General features: G+C 42.3%; 1 protein-coding gene across 1 annotated transcript in view; it reads right to left on the bottom strand.

The window, feature by feature from the left end:
• The window catches only part of METTL24 (methyltransferase like 24), a 66,755-nt gene extending 53,775 nt beyond the window's left edge, over nt 1-12,980 (bottom strand). The window contains exon 1 of the mRNA XM_081905528.1: nt 12,219-12,980. Within this exon, the coding sequence (XP_081761654.1) occupies nt 12,219-12,536 (318 nt within the window). The 5' untranslated portion in view covers nt 12,537-12,980. The remainder of the gene's footprint in view (nt 1-12,218) is intronic.
• Between the last annotated feature and the right edge of the window lie 5,053 nt (nt 12,981-18,033).

The following is an 18,033-nucleotide window of genomic DNA, read 5'->3' as shown; positions in this document are numbered from 1 at the left end:
CCACCTACAGCAGAGCATTCCAATAAAACCAGATCACTAAGCAAGATAAACTAGCCAACTTTAAGTCTGCTAACCCTAGACAAACATTGGTCTGTAAGGAGTAAGTGGTGCTTGACTTCAAACAGGCCATTTCCCAGACGATAAGCTCGAAATGGGATGCTCATCCAAATGAACCAGATGCTTTTAATTATTAATCAGTAAAATCAAGTGCTTGGGAGATTGTGATCTCTAACCCCCAAAAGCAGGTCTTCCAGTCGATTGCCAGATTTTTAGTTTTACTTTGGAGGCTTTCAGGACTCTGGAGAGCACTACCACTAATGGCTTATTATTTATACACCATACTTAGAAATATACTCTTAGTTTCAAGTGCTTGAAAGCATAACCACAGCTTTTAAAATCTGGAGGCCCACCAGGGTACTGGAAAGGTAGAAATTGGAAATTTGGAAATCTCCTCTAGGCTCTGAAATTAAAGACCCTTTTGAGTGGATCCAGCTGACAATGAACATCTGGTCTCTGAACACAGAAATCCAGTTAATAAAAAAAAAAGTCATGCATATTCTAAAGGGCTGGTTGTATGTTGGGGTGTATTTTTATTCTCATTATACACAGGTATAAAACAAACGGGTTTTGAATTTGACAGAGAAATAGCATTTGCAAGAAAAAGGTTAAATGTAATTTAAAATCTGAAATCACAAGCAGGGCTTGCAGCAAAATGTTGCAGTATCTCCCCACCCTTTTAAGCGTTTGGTTCCAGAGTTCCACAGAGCAAGTCACACCCTTCTTCAGCATGCTATGAACTATATGGAGCTCAAGGCAGCTAATTCTTTCACCTACATCTTCCATCTTTTCTGTTTTGCTTTTTCATCAGACATCCCTGGAAAACACAGGGCATACTCGTGGGCTGTTGGGAAGGTACCATTCCTTTTCCTTTACAAAATTACATCTCTATTTCCCCGGTGGGGTGGGGTGGGGGTCACCCAAATGCTTGAAAACCAGCACCCTTCTTTAGGGTGCCCACATTTTACTTCCAGATTGATAGGGCCTTGACTGAGTGCACTATTAGAGGGAGCAATTATAATCTGTCTAGTTAAAAGAAAAATGTCCTGTAATACATACAGTACAGCAAAAAGGAGCATCACAGGAACACAGGAAATTACCTTATACCAAGTCAGACTTTTGGTCCATCTAGCTCAATATTGTCAACTCTGATTGGCAGTGACTCTCCAGCGTTTCAGGCAGGTCTTTTGCAGCCTAATGGGAGACACCAAATATTGAACCTGGGACCTTTTGCAGGCAAAGTATTGTTGCATGCCACCCCAACCTCTGAGCAGTGTGAGATTCCAGGAGTTCCAGGCGCTCACCCAAGGTCCATGTTTCCTTTGGGAATGATGCACAGTGGAGACTGTGGTGTCTTTATGATATATGGTCTATTTACACATATGTACAACCTGAGCATATCATGGAACGGTTCACAGCACCCCAAAAGGATCTTGTTTCTCCCATAACCCAAACTGAAATCCAATATTGCTTTCAAACGTTACTCTCACTCTCTCTCCAACTTGCTGCTTCACTTCTGGCCCCCATCACTGCAATTCTAAACTCTTCATCCCTCTAACTAACCATGAGCTGAGGGAGGGAGGCCCACCCCACTTGACGTCTGGTGCCAAGCCAGTTCCTTTGTTGCCTTAATAACCTAGGATATTCCCTCAACTCAGGAAGCTATCCTGCCTTATATTTTAACACTTGCTGGATCCAGGGCTTAGATGGTTCTCACATACAGCCTACTTCTTCCCACCCAACCCCCAAACTTATAACACAATGTATTCTACCACTGAGCTATGCTCATCCCCATCCTCTTGGTCCAATTCTATACAGGTTTATTTGGTTTTAAATCAAGGTTACTCTCAAGAAAGTGAGCATAGCAGTGCAACTGCAGGTTTTGTTTTTTGTTTAAGAAGAACTAGCTACGTGTTGGCTAATAAGTCTGAAACAAGATCCACTGTGCTTCACTTGCTTTTGACTACTTTAAAAGAACCACACCTTCATTTAAAAATGTTCATTAAAAGCACTAAATAGCATTACTATGCGTAAAGCGAGAAAAATAAAAAAAAATACCCTGTAGTCTTTTACAAGCGAAAATCTGCTGAGCAGAACGAATTCCCCTAATCTTTTTTTTCCAAACAACCTTAAGCCTTTAAGCAACAAGGGCATTTTATTATTATTATACATTATTGTTGCACGCAAATACCTCTCCTACCACCTGAGTATTAATGGATGTATCTTCAAGCAATATTAACTATTTTCAGGTGTAGGATTACCAGGATATAAAAGATCAGTAAATTAACATTTCCAGTGGTTACTTATAACATAAGACGACCCTGTTGGATCAGACCAAAGGCCAATGGGCAGAGCAATCCTAACCTGCACTGACGTGGCAGAGGATCCAACACTGCAGGGGGCTTTGCTGCACCCGCCAACACTGTAGGCTGCTGCCAGTGCCTGCAGTATCCAATGTACTGTCCTCAAACAGGGAAAGATGAGGAGAGAGAGGCAGAACAAATGGCCCACCCAAGGGTCCAATGGATCCCAAACTGGTTTAACAGTTAGGGAGGAGTCAGATCTGGATTAATTAATTAATTAATTAATTTTATAATGAAATGATTTTATAATGTTTTATCATTTTACTGTTGTTAGCCACTCTGAGCCCGGCTTCGGCCGGGGAGGGCGGGATATAAATAAAAAAATTTATTATTATTTATTATTATTATTATTATTATTATTATTATTATTATTATTATTTCTTTCTTGTACCCACTTGTTGCCAGCCCAGCAAAAAAATAATAATCAAAAAATATACTGCAAAGGTTGCCCCCACTGCTCTAGTCAGCTCCACTGCTCTCCAACCAGAAGTTTGGATTTTTCCAGAGGACAGGATGACCCCATGCTTAGAGTCTTAGAATCGTAGAGTCGGAAGGAATCATGGGTCATTGAGTCCAACCCCTCAATGTGGGGCTCAAACCCACAGCCCTGAGATTAGGAGTCTCATGCTCTACCGACTGAGCTACTTAAAGTCTTAGTGACCACAGAATGCTGAATGACTTTGGGGGGGGGGGGATATAAAACCAGAATGGCATAGAATGGAGTGGCCTGGAAGAGGGTGTGGTTGGCTAGAGGAGTACTCCAAAACGGCAAGACTTTGTTGCAGGTCCCACTTGCTCAACTAGGTTTGCTGCTAGCTCCTGTAAATGAGGCTGGAAACAGCTCAACTGCCTCTGCTCTAAATGCTGCTGAGTTATTACCACAGCAGTAGATTCCAAATTATAGCTTTCATTCCACTGGTATGCATGGCCTTCAGCATATTTGTATACAGAATTCTATTACTCTAATAAATTATCTGGCTCTTTAAGAAGGCCGGCATGTCGCCTTTACTTTATTCTCTCAAAAGAAGGCTGACTAGCATAAATAACTTCAAGCTGCATCAATAAGTTACAAAGATCCTAAAGGAACATGGATATGTTTTCTAGAAATGATAAACTACTTACATTCTAACAAATTGCAATCACTCCATTTATTATCTGCTTTATGTTTCAGCCCACTAGGAAGACTGCAGGTTATATTTTATAAATACATGGGTGTGTCTCTGCATGCATTTAATAGCCATTATACTATTCAGTATTTATATGCATTCACATATGTTTTCCCAATAATATATTACACATATATGCAATTTTTCAATCAAGATTAGTTCCCAATCAGGAAACCCTGCCACAGGCCACCTACACTGTGTAACTCATGAGGAAACCAGAAGCCTATATGTAGCTAGGTCAGCATAAATTTTAGCTAAGGGGTCCTTTTATTTTCCAATAGCCTGCTCTATCCATTTTTATTATTCTTAATTAAACTTCATAGCATTTAGCTGCTGGGGTCTGAAGTGCATTTCAGCCAAACTCCAGGATTCAGGTAATCTCTCACACGTCTAGCCACTGCACCTATGTTCCTGGGGTGAAATAATGGGATTTCAATGGAGAGAAGAGCTGGTCGCACTGTATCTGCAAGAGGGAAAGGCAGCTGGATACTAGCCCTATGGCTCCTTGTAAAGTAAGACAGATCTTGCACCCTGGAGAGGGTCATAGAAACTAAATGCTACTTCATAGTCCCGGGTTTTAGTATTTCCTTAAGCACTCTAGCACTCCCTCCTGTCTGGAGGCTGTAAGTGTTGAAGAAAAGTGGCAGCAATTACCAGGGCATGGCTGACCTACTCACAAGAAATTGTGCAAGGAAGCGCAGAAGCAAGCTCTCCCAGCTTCTCTCCCTTCTGTTACATTGCTCAGCTGTAGATTTTGCAGGTTGTTGTTTTTTCTTATACACCAAGTCCATAGCTACATTTTTAGGTGCCTTGGAAAATACCTTTTTAGTCAATTTGGCATCACTTGAATTAATCATCAGCTTTGCTAAAATACAGATTGCTGTGCTTCTCTTTGTTTCTGCTCTGTGCCTAGTTAGGGCCCTGTATGTATCAACTTGTGATGTGTGATGTGTGATGGAGCTGAGTAATGGGCAGCCTTTGTGTTCTCAGAAATGGTGTGTAACTTGGTATCTGTAACAACGAGCAGAGATTTTTTTTTAAGTGTACAGTTTTGGAACAGAGTCTAAAAGCTCATAACATCCAGAATAATTTTTATACTTTTTTGCTTTTTAATTCCCACCCACCCACCACCCACATCCCTGTTGATTTCCATTCTGACCCATGTTCATAATGTACAGTGCTTCTGTTTTGATGCAGTTCAGCTTCTGACAAAAACTGCATTATTTTCTTAGTGTCCACTGTAGTGTAATTTTACACAATTAATTACATAACTAATGATGTTATTAATCACAGTATTATTATGCTATGCCCCATGATTCATTTCAACGCACAGGCCATTCACTTCAATACAATACAAAGAAAACACAACTGAACTTGGGGGAAAGGGGAGTCATCCATTATGTATCAGACTGAAAGCAACAACAGATCATATTTGCTGGATTGATTTCCATTCTGGACACTGGACAAATAAGTGGACATCAGCATTTTCCTCTCCAGTTTCTGTCAAAGGTCTCCAGCATCCCTTATCCTCACTACCTCCTACCTTGGTGTAGTATCTTGCCTGATGAAGAGTTCAATAGAACTAGAAATGTTGCCCCTATTTAGTGACAGATGGCATTGCCCAGCTGTGTATTTTGGAGCATCCACCCCCACTCAAAAAAAGCAATGTTAGGAAGTTGATCCAACAGATCCTGCTCATTAGCTGTTGTGACTAAAGTGCTAATAGGAAATGAAGGACAAGGCAATACCCTCTTACCAGCATGCTGGTAAGAACTGTCTACCTCCCTCGACATAGGAGCTGGGGCAGAATAACCACTGCTGGGATGTGCGGGGCAGAGCTAGAGAATGAGGAACAGGAAGGGATGAAAAGAATTTGAACCTTACTGGGAGAAAGGAAGACGGAGCTCTCTGTTCATCGCCCATCACCCTGCAATTCATCAAATTTGATGAGATTTTGCTAGGTGATTATAATTACAGCATGTCACGCTATGAGTTTCCCCCACCCTTGAAAGATAGGATTCCCCAGCTGCTGCTCAAAAATGTATGAAGCAAGACTAATTTTTCAAAAGCTAAGGTAAGCATGCAAGGATCATGGCTCTGCTGTGTGATCATTAACCTAGTAAGCTTGCAAGAGACATCCCTGCCAGGAACCATTTTATAATCAGTATTTTCTGGTCTATTAACGGCAAATGAAAAGGCTTTAAAATATAATTAAAAGATCAGTAGCTTTTCCTTGCACAGTTACTACGAAAATAATTCCAGAGCTTCTATATCTTCTCTTTCATTCTTTCTCTGCTCCCCTCCCCCCTGATTTTGTACCAGGTTGTGCTGGTGCTCCTGGGACCGGATTATTTGCTGTTGAAAACAACTGTCAATGAAAGGGCATCCTTTTATTGCAAACACAATAATCTCTCTCAGTCTGCTCTTTCAGACTGACAATATTTGAACAAGAACTCCCTGAAGTCTTCCTTAGTTATCCATGCAGATGCCAATGGCTTGAAGTCACAATACCTAGTGCTGTAATGCTATTAATCTCCCAGGCGAAATGGGTTTGATCACAGGAGAAGATAACCAAGAGTTTATATAAAATCCATGTGTGTGAAAAGTTCCCCTTTCTTTGCGCTGAGAGCACAAACTCCCTTATAAGCCCTTTGCACTCAGTATTCCTAAGGAATGCTGTAAGACCAATTCTAAGAAAGCTAGTTGAACTTAAGCCCCATAGTTGTGGGTTTAACTTTTCCCAGAGCATGCCCCACATCTCATCCATTCATGGTGCATGAGGTGGGATGTCACTGCTGTGCCACTGTCACCATGACCAAGATAGGGCAGGGTGGCAGCCACAGCAGGGGAAGGATCAGGCTGGCAGTGACAGCATGTATATGCACATCTGCACCCACAACTGCCAACCCAGTGCCTCCCCAGCCATTCCAGTTCTGGCAAGTGGCAGCACTGCCACAGCTGAGAGAGCAACAGAGCAGCACCACACCTCATGTGACATTGATGTATTCAATTCAGGATGCCTTTTATGTCATTATTTCAGCAACCAGGAATGCTGTTGCTATATGTTCACGAAATTATAAACACAGGAGTCAAGGGCTATGTCTCCAAGTGCTAAATGTCCTAAAACAGTGCTGACAGTATCTGCTATTTTTGCAGCGTGATCCTCACTTCCAAGCAAACATGATTAGGATCGTATCCAAAGTCTGGGTTTTGTTTGTACGTGCATGGGAATAATCAGAGACTAAAGATGACCAAAACAACAAAATGAGAAGCAGTTGAATGAGGCTCCTCTCATCTGTGATTTTGAAAACCTAGTAGGGTGGTTAATTCAGATATGAAGAGATGGAGGAGTTCAAAATTCTCTGTCAGTAGCACACTAAAAGCAATCCAAGATATTGAGCGAAGATATAAGAATATGTGCAACACTTGAGATTCCCTGCCTGAGTAAACAAGGAATGTTGATGCAGAATAACTACTCTGAATCAATCACTTCTGAAAGGTCTGGTATATCAGATCTTATACATAAGCCCTTGGAAGGAATGCTAATGATTATAATTAGTTTTGGTTTTTCCTTTGAAGCTTTCAGTCCAGGCACAGTCAGATATAATTTCTTCAGTCCATCTGTTTCAGTGTGGCATTTCCTAGTTTCTAAGATGATGCAATAGCATTTTTATTGTAACATAATAATGTTATTGTTAAGTGTCCTAAAGATTTCAGTGTGTGTGTTTTTTGCCAAAGGCTACAAATTCCCTTTATTAAGGAAAATAAATCTGGATGGAAGTCAAAGAGAATGCAAGATTTCAATTTTTAAACATTCAAGAAATGTTTCTTTCCCAGAAACATAAGAAAAAAACCTTGTAATGGTGTGCCTGTAATAGTCTTTCTCTTTGACTCCCTGTGACAAAGGGCAGAGAACCAATTCTGGCAGGAAACTATCTTCCCTGAATCTAGAACCTCAAAACAGGGGGCATAAAAGAGATGCATTTCCGAGGCTTTGCCTTCAGCAGCTCAAGGGGGGAAGTGGGAGAGACAATATATCAAGTGGAAGTATTGAGGAGGAGGGAATGGAGAAGCTGGGGAAGACCTTGAAAGATGTCCCAATTATCAGCCTGTCTCAAACCTTTCCTTTTGGGGCAAGTAGGACTATTGCAATCTGGTGCACATACATTTTAAAGGATGGGAGCTAGTTTGAAATAGTCACTGGGTTGCTGTATTCACCCAGCTCTACCGACTTTCAGTCCATTTCTGAGCTTAATTGGAAGTCCTGATGACTACCTAACTTTAAACACCTACATTGTTTAAAGTCCAAGTACATATTAGCTCATCTTTGTCCGCACTAGTTCACCCAGTCCCTAAAGTCATCATATGTCTTTTCCTGGTTCCACACACACACACACACACACCCGCCAGGGCCGACCCTAACATTAGGCAGAGTAACACATCTGTTTCAGGTGGTAGAAGCAGAGTGGCAGCAGACTTCCCAGCTGCTCCTCTTGAGCCTCCCATTCATTCTCCCACAGCTTTCTGCCCTCTAAACAAGGCTGCTGCCCTCAGATGCAGTAGTGGACACTGTCCCATTGTTGAAGCAAAATCTGACTGCCAGTACAGAGAGAAGTTGGAATGTATTGCCCTTTCCCTCAGACCACAATGTCTTGGGCTGGGCCTGCCCCCTTTTGAGGAAAGGCAGATGGTGAATGAAATAGGCCACGTCTTCAACATACATTTAAAGCACTATCATGCCATTGTAACAGTCATGGCTTCCCCCAAAGAATCCTGGGAAGTGTGATCTTTTAAGGGCACTGAGAGTTGTTGGGAACCCCCTATTCCCCTCACAGACCTACAGTTCCCAGAATTCCTTAGGGAAGAAGATTGATTGCTAACAATTGTAACTGAGTAGACTAGTGGTCTAAGAACTCTTAAAGGATTCTTCAGGGGAAGTCGTGGCTGTTAAAATGCTATAGCAGTGCTTTAAATGCATAGTGCAGATGTGGCCAAAGAACTATTCCAAGGTACTCAGCCTTGGAATGTCTCCCCAGGGAAGCTCACCTGCATACACTGATATCATTCCAGTGCCAGGCAAAATACCTTTTTATTCTCCTAAACTTTCATTTTAAAACCGATTAAGTAAGCCACTGATGAAATGCCTATGTGTTGCATTGTATTTATTATGTTCTACCTGCTATTTTGATCTTATTTTTTGTTGTTTTTATTAAAAAATGTATGATTGCACTGTTTTTAGTCTTTTATAATGAGCATGGATGAGCTGAAGGCACCGGATAAACATTTAATGAATGCATAAATAAATACTAAAATATAAACTTCCATTCTATTTTCTTAGCTGCAGTTAAGGCAATGAGTAATATGTAGGCTTCATAATTGCTAGCAGCCCTGAAGGACAAATATGTGCATTTATGAAAATAAAAAAACTGATTTTTGTTGGTATTGTTTAAAATCGTCATCATACATTTATTTCCCATTGTGGCATTTTGAGACATACTTGACAATTTTATCTTGGCTACTCTATCAGGCTATAAAGAGGGCTTCATGCTTTCATTTTGCAAATCATAACACATCATTTCTCTCCACTAGTTATTCTTTGGATGGCTGTGATGGACTGTGAATGCCAAGTGGGAGAATATGTTTTTTATAAACCAGAAAGTGTTGAAACATCTGGTTTCTTGGCAAACATGCTGAAGAATTATATTGGTGGCTCTGGTGTTTACCAGATCTGTCACATGGTTGGGCTGCAAAGGACAATCCTTTTGTTTTTTATTGGTGTTTTCCATACATTCAGCTTTATAAAAATCAGATAAATGTACTTAGCAGTTATAACTTTACATAAAAACAGCCTGAAGGTGAAGACAGAAGCCATTTAACTCTCAATGTGTTATTTTAACACAGACTAAGAAGAACAAATCCATATGATTAATATGATTATAATTGCTTGCAGTTATGGAGATAACCTGCAATCAAAATCCTTGCATCTGATAAGAGGCAGAACTTTATCAAATATTTCAAAATCTTTTCAGCATAGCCCCTGTGCATTTTTTTTCTCTTTACCTGCGGCTCCCAGCAGGAAGTCCCTGATGAGCATGCCAAAAACCTTCATCACAATGTTCGCTCATAGAATAATACCACTATTCATAGAATCATAGAGTTGGAAGAGACCACAAGGGCCATCGAGTCCAACCCCCTGATAGTCTTTATCAAAAATAAAACAAAGCAAAGCAAATTCCCCCCCAACAATTCATCTAAACCCTGTGGTTATTTAAGGATTATATTAAGAACATCATATCAAACATCTGAGAGTACAATCCTTATCAGTATTTCCTCTGTAATCCATTTTAACTGCTGAAGGAGAGGTGGGGGTAGAATAACTTTTACATTTACAAAGCAATCCAAGGAAGCAAGTCCTATTGAACTCAGTGGGGTTCACTTTTGAATAGACTTGTCTAGGATTGCACTGTAAGAGTCACCAATGTGGTACCTGAGGGCACACAGCTGCCCACAGAAGCCGCCTCTGATGCTCACAGGGTCTCCCCCCTTCTGAAATTAGCTAAAGATGGCTTCTTCCAAGGGTAATAGAATGATTTTTTTTCCAAGCCTAATTGAGGCATGGGGTGATTTTAGTGGGGTTACAGCTGGGGAGGGGGGAGAGTTGGAGCATGCACGTACTGCCCAAACTGTTCCTCTGTTTTGCAAATGTGACCACAGGCCCAAAAAGAATAGTAACATCTGGTAAAAGGGCTTAGGGTCTGACTTCCTTATTTTAGACTTTGCTTGCTCCTCTAATAATGGGTGATGTCTTCCATCCGAGGTTGACCACAAATACAAAGACTGTCTGCGTACTGGAGCTTTCTGTAGCAGCCATCCAAGGCTATGGTGGGAATCACTTAGAAATAGCATAGCTAGGGTGGCACTGGGCAGGCTGTGGCACTGAGGCCCACCTGAAAGTGGTACAAGGTCCAATGGTGAATCCCAGAGCAGTGTTTGAGAAACACTGGTCTAACCCATCCTAAAAACAAACAAAAGCATCCCTGAAATGTAAGTAAAAAGCAGAAAAGCAGAGACAGAGAGATAGAGAGAGAACCGCTGAATTATTCATAAAATATTTGTCCTGCCTTAACACAATGCAGCTTACCATTCACATATATATGTATGTACGTACGCACACACATTATCCAGATAAAATGTAGGAAATGAGTTACAATAAGGTGTCTGCAATGAAGGACAGGCAACAGCTTTTCTTCTTTGAAGTACATCTGGGGACATCTGATACACTTTAAAGAGGGAAATTACTGCCACCAAGAATTATTTCTAATTGATGAAGGGCACTCATATAGAGAGGACTGGACATAATGCAGATCTGAAAATGACATTTCCCTGAAGTACATGGCTATTTACCGTAGATCTGAGACACCAGTTGATATCTGAACAGCCTGACCTTAAATCATGTTTACTTAAATCCCACTGATTGCAAGTGGGTTTACTTCAAAGTTTAGGTTGCTTCAGACTGCAATCTTACTGCAGAGTCTCAAAGCCCGACATTCTTTGATCACATTTGAACTCTGTCCTCATTACAGAGCTTGTATTGCTTCAGGTTGTTATTGTTCCAGATGAGGACAGCATTTTGAGTCCCTCATCATAAAAAATAATTTACTTCTCATGATCTCTTTGGCTCAAATGCTTCAAACCCTGTCTGGGCCCCAAGTTTACGAACAACTTCAAATTCCCAAATCAAACTTAACCTTATTTTTGAAGGCAATTTTACCAGCATATGGGGCTACCTGCCATAATGGAAATAGATTTGCTAGGCTGAGATTAAATAAATGTACCAGTCTAGCACTCATGACGTATGGTTGCCTTACGATATTCATTGTCAAGGGATGCCTTTTATTCCAGAATACACATCCTATGGATGCTCCAGATTTCTGTAGAATATTTCCAAGGTCACTTTTTCAGATTTGACAGCTGCACAGGGCCCCTCACTTTATAATTTGGTGACAGCTTTACCACCTCAATCTCAGTGCATGCCTCACCATTGATTTATTTCATACATATATTGTATTTTATTGTACTACAATCTGAATTACACAGAATTAAAACTGTAATAAAACAAAATACAATATAAAAAAGAAGCAATAAAAACAAAAATCCCATATTCAACCACAAATCAAAAACATGCCACAGACCACCTGAATAAAGCTCACACGCCACACACAAACACCTAATAATCTTGGGAAGAGCAGTTTAATAGTGCTGGGAATTGTAGTTCTGCTGGGCAAACTACAGCGCCTACAATTCTTGGAGGTTAGATGTGCTTTAAATGTACTATGCATAAACAGCCAAGAGAGAAAGAAAAGAAACCACCCCTTTTAGGACTCTCAGCAGAACTAGCAGACAACCCAAGGCCACTTCATAATTTAACATATGTCCTGGCAACCTCAGGGCCTCAGAGATTTTTGCACCGCATTGCAAGGGGTTGGACTAGATGACCCACCGGGTCCCTTCTATGATTCTCCTCCATACGGTTACCTCCTCACGCCCACCAGGCCTGAACCGAGCCACATCTCAAGCAGCAGCACCACCACCCAACTGAAGGGTACGACCGCACGGAGGCGGCCATTCTTACCTTCTTGCGGGCGTCGCTCGGGGGCTCCCCCTGGAGGCAACAAGTGGGCTCGGCTGGGCCCCTGCGGCGGCCGCTCCTCACGTAGGTCACCTGCCGCCTGCTGGTCGCCTCGCTCGCCTTCTCAGCTCTGCGAGCGCCCGGCGGCGGCGGGAGAGGCGGCTTGCGCGCCTCCTTGGCGGGCTGGGCGGCGTCCCAGGAGCGCCGGAGCCCCAGCTGCAGCAGGCCGAGGAGGAGGGTGGCGGAGAGCAGGCAGAGGCGCAGCGCGCAGCCCTTCCCGGGCCGCCTCTCCTGGGCCGCTGCGCAGCGCCACGGGCTCATGCTGCCGCCAGGGTCCCAGGCGAGCCCGCGGCTCTCCTCCTCTCCGCGCTCCTGCCGCTGGGCGCGTGCCTCGCCCAAGGACACATGCCGGGGAAAGTTTGGACTCTGGCTGGCGCTAGTTCCGCCCCTCTCCTCCTGCTCCAGCCGAGAAGCGGAGGGCGCCTCAGAGCCGCCGCCTCCCGGCCACCGGGCGAGGGACGCGAGCCTCGCTGCAGCTCTTGGCGGCCACCCCGAGGCTCTGCGGGTCCCTCGGTCCTCCTCTTGCTCGCTCTTCGACGGAGCAAGCGGGAGAGAGAGAGCATGGCCGGCTCCAGTGGGGCTTGGTTGGAAAAGCGACGCAACAGGTAGAAGTTAACGGAAGGCAAAGAAGGATGGCGGGAAAGTTGGACTTTCTCGCAGCGCTTTCCAACTTTCCCTTGAAGTTGCCCCATCGGAGCCGGCTGTCCTGTGTGGCTGAGTTCGGAATCGGGGTTTGTTGCTGGTTCCCTGCTGTTTTCTAGGTAGTTGCAGTTAGCAGTGGATCAGTTTAAAAACTGCTACCCAAGCTTTTGACTGGCATAAAGCATATATGCTTTTTAAAAACTGTGTAACAAGTGAAAAGTACATATGGAAGGGTGATTCCACCCACCTCACCTGGAGATTATCTGTGTGTGACAGACAGTGGTGGGAAGATGGTTCTGCCTTAACACACACACCACATCAGTGCCGGATTTGCATATAAGTTAAACAAGCTGTAGCTTAGGGCCCCACTCTCTTGGGGGCCCCAAAAAAATGTAAAGAAAAAAACAACCTGGATGTATATTTCCAAAATATAAGATAAACAAAATAAAACCTGCATACAGCAACAGTGGTTTGTGTTGTGTAGGCTCCTACGATGTAAGTAATGGGCCCCACCTGCTAACCTGCTCCCTAAAATATCATTGGTTTGCTTATTTCTATATATAGGGTGCCTACATTCTGCATGGACTGGTTGCTTGGCAACATGTGCAAATGGCTTTAGATATCTATTAGGTCCATAAATTACCATATAGCATATATACAACACAAAAAAACAGCGACAATTCGTTGTTGAGAAAGGATAGCTGGACATATAAAGAGCCCTATTACCTTCAGTAGTTTAGCAACTCGTCATACCTAAATCTAGCCCTGCCCCCAATCCTTTCCCTCCTTCCTTCTCCCCCCACCCCGGACTCAGACCAGGATCCTGCAACGCAAATCCTCCTTCAGCAACTGCCCCAAGTAAACAGGGACAGGGGGGCTATTTCCCAACAGAACCCAGTGCCGTCATGTCCAAAAGTAGCTCTATGGGTCAGAAGTTTCCAATCAGGCTAAACAAGCCCCTCCAGAAATGTGCTTAAAATGTATGGTGTGGATGTGACCATAGTATTAGAGATCATACAGAAGCACACCCTCATCATATGTTTAAAGCACATGACTCCCCGCTGAATCCTGGGAACTGTAGTTTATCCCTCACAAATCTACAATGCATTCAACTGCACACTAATTGAAGCTGACCTAGCAGTGACCAGGAACACTTCATTAAATGTTTAATCATGCTTAAATAGGTACACATTTCCACCAGATTATTTTCAAACCCTGAAAACAGCAGTGTTAGTCCAGATGCTACCCTTTAGAGTCCATGCGTATGTTTGAAGCAGTTTCTCACTGGGAAGCCACAATGTGATCTGCAAAAAATTAGCAAAACAGAGCACTGGCCTGCAACACAACCAAGCTTAAGAAGTGTTAGTTCAAGAAGGAGGAGGAGACAGTCTTTTTTGTGAGAGCAAAATGGTAAGCAGAAAAATGTCCTGGTATCCCCTTCATCCCTTTTATGGTGATGAGGAAATTAATATTGTTCACAGGTTTGTCCATGATTGTTAGATAATAATCATCAAATAAGCCCCTCCCTAACTGGTAAAATAAAATAAAATACAGATGCAGCTTCTATAAAAGTTCTTAACAGCCTTAGGTACTTGCTTGAAAAGAGAAATGCTTTCTCCTGGTATCAATGGCCTTGTATTCTCTTGGCAGTCAGAACATACTTGAACAGTTACAGTTGCTAAACAAATTCAGCCAGACAAAAGCTCCTTTGTCCTGAAGTAATAGAGGGCAAAGCCAATGTAGGGTAAAAAGAGCAGAGGGCCAAGTAAACATAATTGCTTTTCATATAAACCGTATGAGGGAAAAGTAAATTCTGTGAAATGCTACAGTAGCCTTGAGTCTTCTTCCTGCGTGAATTGGTAAAGAATGGAAAAGGTATTCTTTGAAAGTCATTCCAATGAACCTGAACAAGCATAACCTATTCATGGAAATCTAAGGTGAGCCACTGAACTTTTTATTCAGAAATTGAGCATATGCTACACTGTTTGTTTAGCAGGTGTTTAATTCTCAAGTTAGTATGTGCCTTTAGGTTCGTGCAGGGTGTTCAAAAAGAGCAGTGAAGAACAGGTTTTAAAATATGTATTTATGTTTCCATGCAGGCTTTTGAAGTAAAAACCAAAAACCTATCCCCAAGGCAACTTACATACAATGAAAATATAAAGCTACAAAATCTAACGCCAATCAAAATAATTTAAAATAGGAGTGTAAAACATTTCACAACCCATCAACACCATCATACAAAACTAGTTTGAACAATTTAAAAGAAAACAAACAGTGCAGCAAAATAAACCATTAAAACTCAGAAATTCAATTCCACATTTCAGCTAATAAACCAATATCTAGCGTGTTTCCCTAATAAAAAAGTAACAGAAACCAACTGCAGTCCTGCACATAATGTAATGTATGCATAAAGCCTCATTGATTTCAACACATGTGATTCCTTTAAAAAAGCAGTATGCTGCTGCAGTCGCTTTAAAAAAACCAACACCTGTTACCAGTGAAAACAGTTATGGTGCAGGTAGGGACTGGAGGAAATGTTAGATAAAGAAGGAAGAAGACACCTGCTCTGCCAGTTCTGTAGTTGTGGATGTAATGCCAGCAATTGTGCTGCACAGGCACCCTTAAGTCTGATCCTATGCATCCCAGAGAAGGAATGCCAAGCAAAGAATCAGACTGTGGGCTGCTTAGCATAGGTGGCAGCAAGCTGATGTTCATTCCATATACAGTGGTAACTTGGTTAGGTTATGAACAACTTGGATTAAGAACGCTGCAAACCCAGAAGTAGGTGTTTTGGTTTGTGAACTTTGACTTGGAATAAGAACATTTTGCTTCCTGTTGAGTGTGTTCCATTTGTAAATTGAGTTCCCTGCTGCTATGGGAAAGCACACCTTGGTTTAAGAAAGCTTTGGTTTAAGAATGGACTTCCGGAACGGATTAAGTTTGTAAACCAAGGTACCACTGTATACATGTTGTTAGAAGGCACAGCTAGCATCCACTCCTTGATGAATGTATCCACATGATACAGGTTTGCCATGCTATATTTTGCATGTTTAATGTGCATGTGTATAAACCTAAAAAAATATTGTGTGAAATGGCCCTGTGGAAGGGAATCTTGTCCCATTTGCTAAATGTACATGCTCATGCGAACACACTTGGTTTGAGATTTAAAAGAGATGGTGCAATATCCAATGTTATATTAGAAGATTCAATGGGAATTCCCTTTGGGAAGCCAACTCCTGAGGGCCAAAGTCACTTCAACCCCCCCCCCCAGCATCCGCAGTAAAATATTTGAGGATGTCCAGGAGGAGGGCATAGCTGATGGGCCTTACCATTCAAATGGGGTGTGTGGGCTGCATCTTGTGGTTGATTATGTGGGTTGGGGCTTACCTGGGGCTAAGAGGAAGAAAAAAACCCATTGTACGAGCAGAAGTCTGTTGTGCATGTGGACTGACATCATTGGATGTCACCCAAGGAGATTTGATTTTCTGATACACTCGGTAAAGTGGCTAGGGAACACTATGATGCCACATTGTAGTGCATTGTTATGAAGATGTTTTAAGCAGGGCAAGCTGAGAGAACCAACACAGAGAAGTCTGCACCAGTGTGAATGGCACAGGTCTCTTGCTTTAAAAGTAAAATAAAGGGGGGACATGACCACCTCATATAGCTACAGTGAACTAAAACACCCTTCCCCCTTTGTATAAGAGAACATTCTTCCTCAAATAAGGATAACACTACCCCCCCCCTGTTTTTTCATGAATGCAATAGTTTTGCAAAAATAAGGGGACTTTACCCCAGCACTCATAATACATGGATCAGTCTATACTGGAGTGAGATAATTTAAGTGGTAGAAGGGGTTTTACTCAGAAAGGAAATCTTCCCAAACCCGAGAAGCCAAATAGAACCTACTTTCTTCATTGAATTATGTATAATATACTGTTGAGCTATCACTCTGAAATGGAACCAAATCCAAAATCTGTGCTTAAATCAGTCCCAAGATCTTGGTCATTCTGTACATTTTGATAATTTCAAGTACTGTATGTAAGGCATAATTACAGACACATTATTGAAAGTGTGCTTAACAGTTTTATACTATTACATCAGCTGCATTGAAAAGGCTTTTTGCCCTGAAAAAGAGCCTAAAATGTTTCAAATAAATACAAATGATACATAGCTTTTAACAAAATACCGTATTTTTCGCCCTATAGGATGCACCGTCCCATAAGGTGCACCTAGGTTTTTTGGGGGGGAAATAAGGGGGGGAATTATTTTTTTCTCCTGGCACGGGGCTGGGGCGGGGGAAGCCTGAGCTTCCACCGACCCCAACCCCCAGAACAGGCAACTCTCTGCAAGCTGTGGGAGCCCGGCGCCGGGCTCCCACGGCTTGCGGAGAGCTGCGTGAAGCTCGAAGCCTGGGCGCGCTGAGCTCAGCGCGCCCAGGCTTCAGCATGCAGGCAACTCTCCGCAAGCCGTGGGAGCCCGGCGCATGCCAATATTAAATGGTTAATTATTTCCTTGGCTCAATCTAGCTAGTTGCTTTAACTTTTAGTTTTAAATCATTCACATACTGCATAGGCCTTTGATCATGCAGAGTTAAATGTTTTATCAGCATATTCAGGACTTACTTAAAAAGAGTTGGTTGTTCTTTAGCTGTAAACTTTGGGATGGGTTAATGGAATGTATGAAATGGCAATTGTTTTTACTTTGCAAGGACATCAGTAACACTGAAACATTTATAACTAATGCTAAACATCCTCTCCCTGCTCCTCTGCAATATGCAAACTTAAAACCTCACTGTAGTCAGTTACAAAATTCCCTTGGTAATCAGGCCAAGATGTAAGCATGTGTCTGACAGTTCAATCCTATGCATATTTACTTGGAAGTAATCGCAGGAGCACCATTAGCCATTATCAGCAGGACTATGGAAAGGAATCCCCCATCTTCCATCAGGCTAAGTTCCCTTGCACAGGATATTTCCAATGAAATCCTTCCTCCCTTGTTAGAGAGGAAAAGCCAGGGCTAACCTGCTTGAGTTTTATCAACTGCATGATGCTGTCACTTCTCCAGAATCAAGTTTGGTGGCACAACTACAAAATCCATAGTTATGAGTCAATCA

Source organism: Podarcis melisellensis (genome assembly GCF_964234715.1).
Source record: "Podarcis melisellensis genome assembly, chromosome: 3".
In the NCBI taxonomy this organism is placed as follows: domain Eukaryota; kingdom Metazoa; phylum Chordata; class Lepidosauria; order Squamata; family Lacertidae; genus Podarcis; species Podarcis melisellensis.
Note: the sequence above shows the minus strand (reverse complement) of the source record. Positions and strands in the feature narration are given on the sequence as shown.